At 33.2% G+C, this 13,245-nt stretch overlaps 1 protein-coding gene across 3 annotated transcripts in view; it reads right to left on the bottom strand.

Annotated features, from left to right (window-relative positions):
- Window positions 1–13,245, bottom strand: part of CSTF3 (cleavage stimulation factor subunit 3) — a 70,014-nt gene that overhangs the window by 49,278 nt on the left and 7,491 nt on the right. For 2 of the 3 annotated variants that reach the window (XM_077863525.1, XM_077863526.1), the window contains exons 1-2: window positions 5,535–5,630; window positions 396–495 (exon numbers count right to left, since the gene is read on the bottom strand). Coding sequence is in view for 1 of the 3 variants with exons in the window: in XM_077863524.1 (XP_077719650.1) it covers window positions 5,535–5,630; window positions 5,752–5,853 (198 nt within the window). In the remaining 2 variants the exon portion in view is untranslated. Of the gene's footprint in view, window positions 1–395; window positions 496–5,534; window positions 5,631–5,751; window positions 5,854–13,245 lie in introns of those variants that run through there. The other variant, XM_077863524.1, reaches the window with a different exon arrangement.

The following is a 13,245-nucleotide window of genomic DNA, read 5'->3' on the forward strand; positions in this document are numbered from 1 at the left end:
ACGTTGTACACCTGAACTTATGCAATGGTATATGTCAGTTATATCTCCACACAACTGGAAGAGAAATAAGACTACTTCCCATATAGAAATAAGACTTACAATAATGTACCGGTATATGCTAGAACTAAAATTTTGCATTAAAAAAGGCCATAATTGAACATGTTCTATCACATAAATAAAACTATTAGAAAGCTTAAAAAGAGCTATGGGACTATCTATTGGCCTTATTACATTCCGAAGTATTATTCCAAATTATACTTCAAACCTGTCTTTGTCAGATTTTTGTTTTTAGAACTATCACTTAACATTACCAAATTGAAAATTTTTCCTTGGGTGAGTGGGTGGGGTTTGGGGACATGGGTGGGTCTCCTGGCATACAAAATGGTAAAACTTACCCCAGGTTATGCTTCCCTGAGACTTAGAAAAGCCGTTTTGTTTCTCAACAAGTTGTATTCAAACCAAATATTCACAATTTTGTTGAAATTTCTGTGGATTCTGAATATGTGGGGGAAAAAATTTATACAGACTTCAATTTATTACACCTTTATATTAACCATTTTCTGTTCCAAAGTTGCTAAGAGAACTGTTTATATAAATTATAGTCTAAAAAGTAAATTATTTACAAGCAGATAAATGCATTCTTGTCCACATTTTAAAATACAGCTTTTAATAGACATCAGCAGTATATTTTAGACATCTTCATTTCTTGGAAGTGCCTCGAACCAGACTCATTCAAAATGAACAGCTGTTTGCAAGTTGGTAGTACACACCAAACAAAAGCAATGAACCCATTAGAAAATATTTGAGCCTTTAAGAGGTCTTATTGCTTTCTTTTTAAGAGAAAGTCAATTGCCACCTGGTTCCCTTATGCTTAAGTTAGAACCAAAAACGCAAAGCACCCTCAAAAGGCTTTTTCTGTTAGGATTAGTTGTATTTCTAATTATGAAAGTTTTACTCCATAATATTAAGGGCTTATGTGTTTATTCATGGATGCCATGCTGCAGCATAACTTTAATTAATACTTCTTAGAATAGGGGAAGTGGGTCGTATACCAAAATAGTCCCCTAAGAGCTTGTTGATTACAATGCCCCACAATTTAAAAACAAAAAACACTATTAGGTATTATATAGCAAGTATTGTTATTCCACAAATGCCCAAGAAACTTAAGCTAGAGCATTTTTCATAGGGAACCTTTCAACTGCATGCTCAAATAGCCCTTTTTGTTCCATAACAAATTTTAGATGTGTACTTATTAAAATCTGGTTAGCAATGCCTTTTCCACATTTTCAGAATATACCATAAATCTTATTACACATAGTAAAGTAGAATATAAAGAATTTGGGTTAAAAATTGGGAGTCTTTTGCAGAGGGAAAAAGATGAGCATTGCTTTTTCAGTATGTTTATCAGTGTCTGCAAAGATTATAATTTTGCTTTATAAAGTAGAGAAATAGAAATATACAAGCTATTAGATTGATCAGTACAAGGTTTGCTAGAAAATAAATTACTGCGTTTCACATAAAATACTAAATTATCTGGAAGACAAAGAATAGAAAATAAGATTCTTTAAAAAAAAAAAAAAGAATGTTATCTAAATTAACCATGTCATTTTGCAAAATAGTTTTATTATATAATGCCTGAGTGAAAAGGCCTCAAAGGAAAAAAATGTATAGATCAAGTTAGTATTAGTGACAAAACCTAACCACCTATGCTACAATAATGGAAAGGAATATGTGGACAGGATATTTCAATAAAAATTGAAATAGAAGTTTGCTAGTTTTAATAGTAAACACATAAATATTTCCTTTGTTTTGAAAATAGTATGTAATCATTCAAAGCACTTTTGTATATTTGATTACTCAGTTCTGTGTTTGTAAATCATTCCTGTGTTCTTTTACACCCCTACACTACATGTATACAAGCATTTAAGAAACTACAGTTAAAGATCATGTTGTGTTTTAGAGTACAATCTGAATAATCACACAGACATGGACCAACATTTATTACAAACAGGAAAAGAGCAGATCTATAAGAAAAGAGTACAGATTTTTTTAAAAAGAGATTGCAAGCTGAAGTATAGGAAAGAAATTATAATCTGAATGCAATAATTTTATCTGCATTTAAAAAATCACATTGCTCAGTATATACAAAGCATTATAACAACAGTAGTTTGAACTGCTACTAAGAGGAATTAAAACAGTATTGACAGTGGAGAAGTTTATTTCAATTTAGGTCACTCATGTTCCATCCTGAGTTCACTTCCATTTTCCAAGAAGAAAGGTATTTTTAAGAGTCATTTTTCCCAAGTAGAAAGGTTATTTTGAAAAACTGAAATGTATACTTTACAACCCATTTTTATAAGGATTCATGTTTTTAAATTTTTTTAAATAAAAAGCAATCAATTCTCTACACACTTTTATTAAAGAATTACAGCTTTCACAGATAGCAAGATACATTGTTGCTATTATCAGCAGCATTACCTTCATGATTTCTCCTTCAGCTACCCATAAAAAAATCATTCTTTCATGGGAAAATTTATTATGAATTTGGCCCAATTCAAAACAAATTCCTTCTAACAGTAAGATATTGCAGCTTATGTGCTGTCACACTGATTATCTAGCTACATGAAAAGCTACAGAAACCACAAGGGGAAAAAAGAACATAAAAAAGAGTATGGCAAAACTATAAAAATGTTCTCAATTTTGTGATAGTTAGCAACCCTTCTGACCACGCTAAAAAGTGGTTCTTTAAAAAGCATTGAGGCTCTGACTGGGTATTCCACTTAACTCTGATGTTTCTATATAATTAACATATGCAACACTAAAGTAATCTGACCTAGTTCTGAACTAGTTTAATAAAGTTTAATAAAGCTATTCTTTTAATTTTACACAAGTAACTAGGTACTGCAAATGCCACTAATGGGCTGATATACTGACAAATATAAAAATATTAGACTAGTATCATTATCTTCTCTACTAAAAATTTTATTATGCTCTTTTGCAATTGATGTTGATATTTCAAGTTTGAAAGCAAAAAAAAACCCACAAAAAAACCCACCTTTTGCTACTTTGTTCTTAAGAAGGATTTACAAATTTCTCTGGGGAAGCAAAATTATCTGTTATTAATGATGTATGTATTTTCACTTGAAAAGAACTAAATGTATTTGGACTCATACGCATTGGTTTAGGTGACCATAAACAAATGAAACATATTTTTCCCACCATGAAGTACTGAGTTACAACAAATGTATTAAAAAAAACTTTATTTTCTTGAGAGTGCATACAAAATGTTATGTAAACACTGTTAGTATTATCTTTCATGTAAAGACATTGTTATTATTACTTCAGATTTTAATGTATTATAAATAGGTTATGTGTCTCCTCCAGAAATATTAAAGGCCACACTGGGTGATATGACCAAAGAAAACTTTAGCCTTGTACAGGCTAAACAAAGTACAAAATGTGAAAATAAAAAAAAAATAAAGAGCAAATCAAGAAAGAGAAAAACACAGTTCAGGATATGCATTTCTGAATCAGCAATTTAACATTTTAATTCCTAAACCAAAAATGTCAATTTTACAAAACACATATATAATTCTTTACCATTTCTTCTCAAAAGATGTTTTATACATACATTCATATTTGTGTGTGCATGAGAAAGAATTGCAAATATTATGAATTAAATATATCAGGCAACTGCTAATAGCTCTGAAGTATTAAATGAGCCTGTTATTTAGACAATTTTCAGCCCCTTGAAATAACATCTAGTCTTAGAAATCTTTTTTAGAATGCAGTTGGTATTTTTAGCTAGGAAATGGAAGAAACAGACTTATTGTGTTCACACTCACAGAATGGAGTATCTAAAAGCCAATTTCAGTTTAACTTAAGCTTAATAAAATGCATGAATAAATACCCAAATATATGAGAAATTTCTAAAACTAAAGCACTACTTCATTATACAAAAACTATTATGTATTAATTATGTTCATTTCTGATGAGTTTGCATATAAGCTAATGTGTTTGCAAAATCAAACTGGAATGCAGAACAAGTACAGGTGATCCAGGTTCCTTGCTTTAATGAGTATTACAAAGCAGCACTGGGTTCAGCATACTTCAGACAGGCCTACTCACTCACCTGGTGAATTCCACGCCAGTCTACTCTGATGATTAAATATATTAAGGAAAGAAATGGTCCCAAAGGATAACTGATGAAACCCTAAGGATATGGTCTTGGGTCAAAAGCACAACCAAACTCCATGTAAGGTACAGTCTCTCACACATACACACATACATACCACATACACAACCACACAAAAAATTTAACACACACACACACAATGTTCCTGCTATTATCCAGTAATTCCCACCTACCCCCGAAGTAATATACTGTAAACTCTAGCACAAATATAGTTAAGTACACTGTAGCCTCAATTTAAACTGGCTGTTAGTTGGGTCCATTATGAGGAACACATCACAGGTGACAGACACCGTGTTGTGCTGAAGTCTGTTTAGTACTACGAATGACTAAAGCCCTCTGAAGAGGTCCAAAACAGACCTATATATTATCGAATTCCAGTCATTATGGATAATGTTATGATGAGGCTGCAGTGTATTTATGTTGAGAATTTATATTACAAAATTAACATTCAAAATAAGAATACTTCATAGTCTAAGTTAAAAAGAAATGGATAGAATTTTCACTGTAATGTGGATATTATTCCCACCTCATCCCTTCCATTAATTCATAACCTGAAAGATGATTACCTGGTGCCACTGGTATCAACACATTAATGCTTTATTATCATCTTGACTGCTAGTTCCAGTTGTCAAAAATGAACATTTCCCTTCTTTCTAATCATAACAAGAATGAGGCCCTTACTCTTTAAAATAAACATGCCTAACTTAAAATTTCAAGTTAGAAAGCAAGAAAAAAAAATACCAAAGTATCATTGGGTAAATTATGATTACACAGATTTGAATCACATTAGCTTATTCCTGAATAATGTAAACTTTATCCTATTAAAAAACCTTATCTTTAAATTATCAAAATGCTTACATTTATTGACAAACCATGCATTTTCACAAAATTAAAACTTGAAACAATTTTTTAGCTAACATGTTTCATTCCACCACTCAATATACCCTATGAAACTAACATTTCTGTATTTTCTTATAATACCATATTAGTTTGTAAGTAGGAATAAAAAGAAAATGAGTTCTAAATAAATGACACAGGAGGCAATAAATTGACACATGACAAGTAAATAAAAGGCTAAAGCACTCCAATACCATTGAAACTGTTTTAATGTTGTTGCAACTCCAAAATGCAACAATCATCAGCTTGTAAAGACCCAAATTTCAAAAATTCATTTTAATTACTCCTTCAAACCTATATTACAAAATAAAGGCAAGAGACATTTAAATCCTCCTTGTCCTGGTTGTGCTATCTAATGTTCCTAACTTGTTTTCTATCACTCTAGTGTATGCTGCAATTCCCATCAGATGCTATATAAGAAAAAATAAAATAAAATATTAACCTCTGCTTCAATGTATAGTTTCCAGAATCTGCCAGAACTGGGGAACTGGGCAACAAGGCGTTCATAAGTCTTCCGTGCTTTGTCTATAGGTTGATTCTAAAATTGAAAACCAATAAACAGCATTTACAATGTTAGGATTATGAAATATTATTTACTGCAGAACCAAGTAGTGTGATTGGACCCATAGAGAAGGAAATGTAATCCTATATCACTAAACCTGTGCCTCTCGAATGAGAATGCTCCAAGCGTCAAGGTCATATGGATTCTCTTCTAATTTCTTTTCGGCTTTCTTCACCTTCTCTGGGACATACTCAGCTGCCTGGAGGAAAGAAAAATAAGGAACTGATGTTACGGTTTTAAAACTTTCATGACTAATTTAATCCAAGCACAAGTTATCAGTCCCCAGTACAAAGCATAAAAATGTACTCTTACAAAAGAGGCCTGCACTTTCTACAATCTATGTATATGTTATCATTTAAGTCACTTCCATGAAAACAGAATTTAGTGATCACATACTTTTAAAAGCCATTATTAAACAAACCCACTTTTTATATTAAATATTATAGAGCAGCCATTCTCAAACTCTGTGGTCTCAGGACCTCTTTTATATTCTTAAAAATTACTGAGTATGCCAAAGAGCTTTTGCTCAAGCAATTATTTCAGTATTTACTATATTACAAATTAAAACTGACAAAAATGTTATTTTTCATGTACAATAAAAATAAATTTACACGTTAACATAACTTTTATGAGAAATAAATTTACAAATTCAGTGAGAAGAATATCCTTATTTTGTATATTTGCCAATCTGCTTAGGGTCTGGTTTTCAAAAAATGTAGCTGGATTTTTGTATCTGCTTCTGTATTCAATCTGCTGTGATAGCACATCATGTAAAAATTCCACTGTACTCTGAGAGATTAAGAATGAAAGGGTAAAAAAAGTATCCTAAATTTATTATGAAACAGTATGAACTCACAGATCCTCTGAAAGTCTTAGGGAACCTCCCGGGTCCCTGGACCAATTTTGAGAAACACTGCTATAGAGCATTCATCCTGAGCCACAAAAGAAAAAGCATGAAATGATATGTAAAGTTTTTTTTGATATAAAAGTTTTAAAAATATGAATCACAAATTGTATATATAGTATCATTAAAACTAATATAAATTTACAGTAAGAGATTTCTAAGACTGTACTAAAATGTTTAGTGGTCATGTGTGGGTGATAGTTTTATTTTTATTAAAGATACAATCTTAAAAAAAGTGATGCCTAAAATAGCTAGCACCTGAGGCAAAAATACAAGTACTACTTCTCAAATCATTGTTCAGAATACCACTGTGTGCCACAAAAAGAAAGCAATGTTCAAAGAAGTCAGATAAAAGTGTTTTGTCTTTTTGCAGGACTTCTTAAAATCTATAATCTGACAATACACAATATTCAAGAGGAGATAAGAGAAGGAAACACTGCCCCTAACAGCTTTTTTTCCCCCCCAGTGGCAATTAACATCTCACAGAAAAATGTCAAAAATCCAATTGGGAAAAATATTTTAGACATAGGTTTAGGAAAACAAATATACCCGGGAAAAATCTATTCTTCTTTGGAATAAATTGTTATCTACCACAGGTAAAAGTATGTTTTGTAATTTTGTATGAAACTTTTCTAAAACATAAGCTCTAAAATTAAAATCTAAGAGCTCTACAAGTAGGTTAGCTCAAGAAACTAAGACTAGGGAAGTTTAATAAAGGAGGATTGCTGGCCCCAACCATATATTAAAACCCAAAATGACATGGCAAAATGGTTTGATAATGGTTCATGAATCAATGGTTCATGATGGTTCAGAAAGAGAATGATCTACGGAAAATGAACAAAGAAAGGTGGTATTTCAAATCAGAATGGTGGCTTATTCGACGTATGGTGTTAGAATAACTGCAGTCAACTTTATTAAGATAAAATTGAATTCCTATTTTACCCTTTCTAGCAAGGTAAATTTCGGATAGAGTAAAGGGCTAAAACAAACAACAAAAAAGAACTAGAGGGAAATATAATGAAATGGATCTTTGCATAGAAAATTGTCAGAAACCTCTGAAAAAAGTACACTTAATTCAGTTTTAATTGTGCATGAAAAAGTATTATAATCAAAATCAGAAGACAAACCTAAAAAATATCCAACATATTTGGCAGAGTACTAAATTTATTAATGTATAGTCAATAAAAGACCAGAAACTCAAAAAGAAAATGGGCTAAATATTGGAGTTCATAGAAAAGGAAGTAACAATGACCTTTATATATTCAAAGGAAATACAAATGTAAACCATAAAACAGAGATCCAAAGTGTTTTTTTTTTTTTTTAAGATTTTATTTATTCATGAGAGACACAGAGAGAGAGAGAGGCAGAGACACAGGCAGAGGGAGAAGCAGGCTCCATGCAGGGAGCCAGATGTGGGACTCCATCCCGGGACCCCAGGACCATGCCCTGAGCCAAAAGCAGGCGCCAAACCGCTGAGCCACCCAGGGATCCCCCAAACTGTTTCATAACCAACACTGCACTAGCGAGGGTAAATAAAAATATTCTCACATTGTTATGGGGGCAAGTAGTAATTTGATCAAAATTTAATATGAATGTCTGATTCTAAATTCCACTTCTGGCAACTTCTCCTACTGCATACATGCACAGAGATGTGCACTGAAGAACAGTATTTAAATAATGACACCATGGGCGCTCAGGTGGCTCAGTGGTTTAGCGCCGCCTTTGGCCCAGGGCCTGATCCTGGAATCCTGAAATCGAGTCCCACATCTGGCTCCCTGCATGGAGCCTGCTTCCCTCTGCCTGTGTCTCTGCCTCTCTCTGTCTCTCATGAGAAATAAATAAAATCTTTAAAAATAAATAAATCATGACACCTAAAAACTAAATAAAGGAATTTTTAGTCACTTAAAAAAAAAAAAAACCAGCAGGGCAAGTCTATAGATAGCAACATGGAACTATCTCCATAATTTTGGGCGTAAAAAAAATTGTACATGAGCTGGGGGAGACAGAGAGAGACTCCCAGAAACACACACTTACTTTATAATATAAACTCTTCTACTGTTTGAATTTTTACTATTCACCTGAAAAAATATTTGTTCGGTGCCTAATATGTGCCACACATTGTTGACGGGACACTTGGGATACAACAAAATAAAGACTTCTCCTTTCAAAGAGTTTACTTCTTGAAAAAACAATTTTTTGAATGAAACAAGGATCTTATAAGATACCAACTATGAAATCTTAATGATAAGAAATGATATAGGAACTTCAAATCAGGAACTAAAAAACAGCTAACCTATACCTGAATTGCTTTAATACAATGCTAACTAGTGTTGTGTTTCAAAGCGGTCGGATGGGAGGTCTATTCACTCAAGAGCCAATTGCTGAGTATTAGCCTACCACATCAGATAACAGATACCATAATCTAAAAGAACAGAGAAGACTCAAAAGATAATATTCAACCACAAAATCACAGCAAAAAGTATAAATAAATGTCTCCTTGCTACATAAAATAAGGCATTCCTTTAGTGATTCTCAACCCTGACAGCACTTTAGAATCACCTGGAAGAACGGAGATTTAAAAAAGATGCTCAAGCCCCAAGTCATAGATCAATTAAATCAGAACCTCTAGTAACAGACCTGAACCATCACCAATTTTATTTTTTTTAATCATTATTTACTTTAAAAACTCCCCAGATGGTTCTAATGTCAGCCTTAGTCAAAAACTTTAGCTCTCCAAGGGTTTCCTAACCCTTTTTGGTGCCCCACCAAGTCTATTTTCATAGACTATAGTCTACTAAAGCCTATGGGCTCTTTCTCAGAATAATAATGTTTTTATTTACCCTTCATTTTTTTTTTTAAAGTAAGTTCTACATCATATGTGGAGCCTGAACTCACAACCCCAAGATCAAGAGTCACATACATGCTCTATTGACTGGGCCAGCCTGGAGCCCCTCTCAGAATAATGTTCTTTTTTTTCTTTTTTTAAGAATAATGTTCTTAAATACATTACAAACTATGTACTGTACACAATATACACAAACTATGAGATAGTGTACAAAATACACAAACTATGAGAGACTTCAAAGGAAACCAATTATATTGAAATGTAATCACTAAAATATTTTCAAAGTTTTACACAATAATACATAACACATTAAATAACAGGATCTAGTAATGAGTCTAATGATAAGGACAATATTTGTAATATTTATAACCAGTTACAGTTGTTGCTAATGCTGCTAGTGTGGTTTCTTGCCTACATTCATAATAGAAGGAAAAGCTCAATTTTAGAGATTAGTAAAAAAAAAAAAAAATTTTTATTTTCCCCACCCAACTTCATAGAACCCCTAAAATTCTAACCAGACACCACAGGGATGGGGTTACAATGCACCTAAGAACCCCATGCAAAGGATGGAGAACAGATGTAAAAAAACAAAAACAAAAACCCACAGCTATTGAGCATCTCCTAGATCAGGCATTAATCACTCCTTTTTAAGTAATAACTCCATTTCATAATAAGAAATATAATTAGGGGATCCCTGGGTGGCTCAGTGGTTTAGCGCCTGCCTTCGGCCCAGGGTGTGATCCGGGAGTCCCGGGATCAAGTCCCACGTCAGGCTCCCTGCATGGAGCCTGCTTTTCTCTCTCTGTCTCTGCCTCTCTCTCTCTCTCTCTCTCTCTGAATAAATAAATAAAATCTTAAAAAAAAAAAAAGAAATATAATTAAATTATATGAATCTTCTCAATGTCCAGTAAGAATCTGACAGAACCACAGCTCAGCTCTTTTCAGAATCTGTTATACCCCTACATATTTTCCTCTTGTCAAGGATGTAAGTTCGTAAAACAATCTACATAGATAATTCTCAATCAAGTACATTAATTAACAAGGAAACTACCCAGAATGGCCAAGAATACACTCTGGTAGTTATGGCCACATTTAACTCCTACAATAAAAAGTTATTCATCATGATGAACCAGGCGGGTAGCCAAGAGCATACTTCTGTTCTCTTGCCTGGGCATATTTCTATAGGGCAAAGGAAATTTGAACAGTTTACTAGTATTCCACAAGACACTGGACCTCCATAAGGAATGGCACTGTATTACTATTTCCTAAATTTATTCCAGATCAGAGGAATAGGTTACTTTAAGAACATTTAGGACAAGTTTCCAATGCTCATTTGAAATGGAATGAGGTCGAAACTGTGCTTAGTATCGCAAAAGAACAACTATCCTATGGTTATAAATCCCCAAAACTTATTACAATAAGAAATTATATCAAAAATCCAGCTTTTGCCTTTGGAATAAACTTTAATCCCATTATCATTTTTTAAGATTTTATTTGAGACAGAAAAAGGGGTGCAGAGGGAGAGAGAGAAGCAGACTCCCCACTGAGCAGGAAGCCTGATGCTGTGGACCTGAACATCATGACCTGAGCCAAAGGCAGAGACCTCCCCATTACCATTCTTTAGGGAATTTTTAAAAAATATTTTATTTATTTTTTATTTAAAAAAATAATTTTTATTTTTATTTATTTATTTTATATTCATGAGAGACAGAAAGGGGGGGGGGGGACAGAGACACAGGCAGAAGGAGAAGCAGGCTCCATGCAGGGAGCCCAATGTGGGACTCTGAGATCACGCCCTGAGCCAAAGGCAGACGCTCAACCGCTGAGCCACCCAAGGGTCCCTCTTTAGGGAATCTTAAAGGGAGTAGGATGGACCCCAAATCAAATGCAGAACAAAAACTGGACTATTTCCCAAGCCATGTACATTACCAATGATATTAGTAGGACTTTGGGAATGTCTTTGATTTACACAATTGTAAAAACCAGAAAAATAACACAACTGTACAGCATATACAGAGATACATACCAACATTCACTATTTCAAATGGGTGCAAAACCCAGAAAAACTGTAAACTACACGATGTGTTTTTTGTATAGGGACAAAATGTTACTCAGGAATTATCTCTAGCATCTGTTCTATAAATTGTTTTTCTAGTGGTAGGGTATTGCTAACATACTTAATTTCTCTGAATAATAACAAGTGTACAACTAACTAAAAGTATGAAAGAAGGGTAAATTCATTACACATTGACCTTTTTAAATTTTCTTTTTTAAAATGCCTTTAAAAGACCATACACAAATCACTCATCTCAAGTATACAATTCACAATAAATTTTTAAAAAACATGTAATCACCCAACAAGAACCATACTAATAGTCATCACCATTTCCCAATCCCCTACCCCCAGGGAACCACCAAAACTTTCAGTCTCCAGGGTGTGCAGGTATTTAATGTCAGTTGTAACACACAATATGTGCTGTTTCTGGCTTTTACTTTGCATGTTTCCAAGGTTCAAGTTTCATCATGTTTCGGTACTTTTCTCTTCAATGCCAAATAATATTCCATTGTATGGATAGATAATCCCACATTTTGTTTATCGGCTGATGGATATTTGGATTGTTTCCAGTTTCTGAGTGGAGATCATTTTGTGTTTTCATACATGTATACACCTCAGGTAAAACTGCTAGGTCACAAGGGAATTCTATTTTTAACATTTTGAAGAACTGTCAGACTTTTCTAAAGTGACTGAACCATTTTATATTCCGACCAACAGTGTTTTAGGAGGGTTCCAATTTCTCCACATCCTTGCTAACACTTGTGTTTTGATGATTATACCCATCCTAGTAGGTGTAAAGTGGAACTCCTTGTGGTCTTGATCTACATTTCTCTGATCACTAATCAAGTTCAGCATTTTTTGATGCTCTTATTAGCCATTCGCCTTGGAGAAATGTTTATTCAGATTCTTTGCCCATTTTTAATTGGGTTATCTTTTTATTGTTGAATTGCAAGAGTCTTTTGTATTATAGATACATCTATTAAGTCCCTTATTAAATATCAGATTTACAAGTTTTCTCCCATTAGGTGGGTTTCTTCCACTTACCATGTTAAAACTTTGTTTTTATGAAGCTAACCCAGAGAAACAGACTTTGACAAGGGCCTCACAGGCACTATGTACTATTTCAACGATTCTCAAACTTTTTGTAAAAAATCACTCTGCATTCTCAAAAACTGAAGAACAAAAGAAAAATTTTTAGAAATGTGGGCTATACCTATCAATATCATCACATAATAGAAATTAAAATAGAAAGTTTTTTAGTTCATTTTAAGATAAACTGATCTTCTTTAAAAATATTTTCCAAAACAAAAAAAAAAAAAAAATAATTGAAAACCATGGCAGTTTATTTTGTGTGTGATTCTTTAATATCCGGGTGAATAGGAGACATTATCTGCTTCAGCTTTCAATCTATTGCAATATATTGTTTTGGATGAAGTATGATTATGTAACTATGTATACGACTATGTATGTAGTTGAGAAAGTGAAAAACACTTTTAATGGTCTTTTCATATAACTGTGGATGGCTCATATAGCCTCTGAAAAACTCTAAGTTAAGCTTTACTGAAACTGCAAACCAGTTTCTATATGGCAGCCTAACTAATATTAAGGGGCTGATTAACAGGAGGTGGGAGGGGGGAGGGGGGAAATGACAAACATGATTAATGGCTGAATAAAATAAAATAATCTAATTTCTTCTTCCCATTCCCACCAGGGAGTACAACTTTCACAGGAAAAAAGTAGTTCTCCAAATAGCTGCTTTCATGGTAAATGAGGAGGGTGTTACGCT

The sequence above is a fragment of the Canis aureus genome, chromosome 21 (genome assembly GCF_053574225.1).
Source record: "Canis aureus isolate CA01 chromosome 21, VMU_Caureus_v.1.0, whole genome shotgun sequence".
Lineage (NCBI taxonomy): Eukaryota > Metazoa > Chordata > Mammalia > Carnivora > Canidae > Canis > Canis aureus.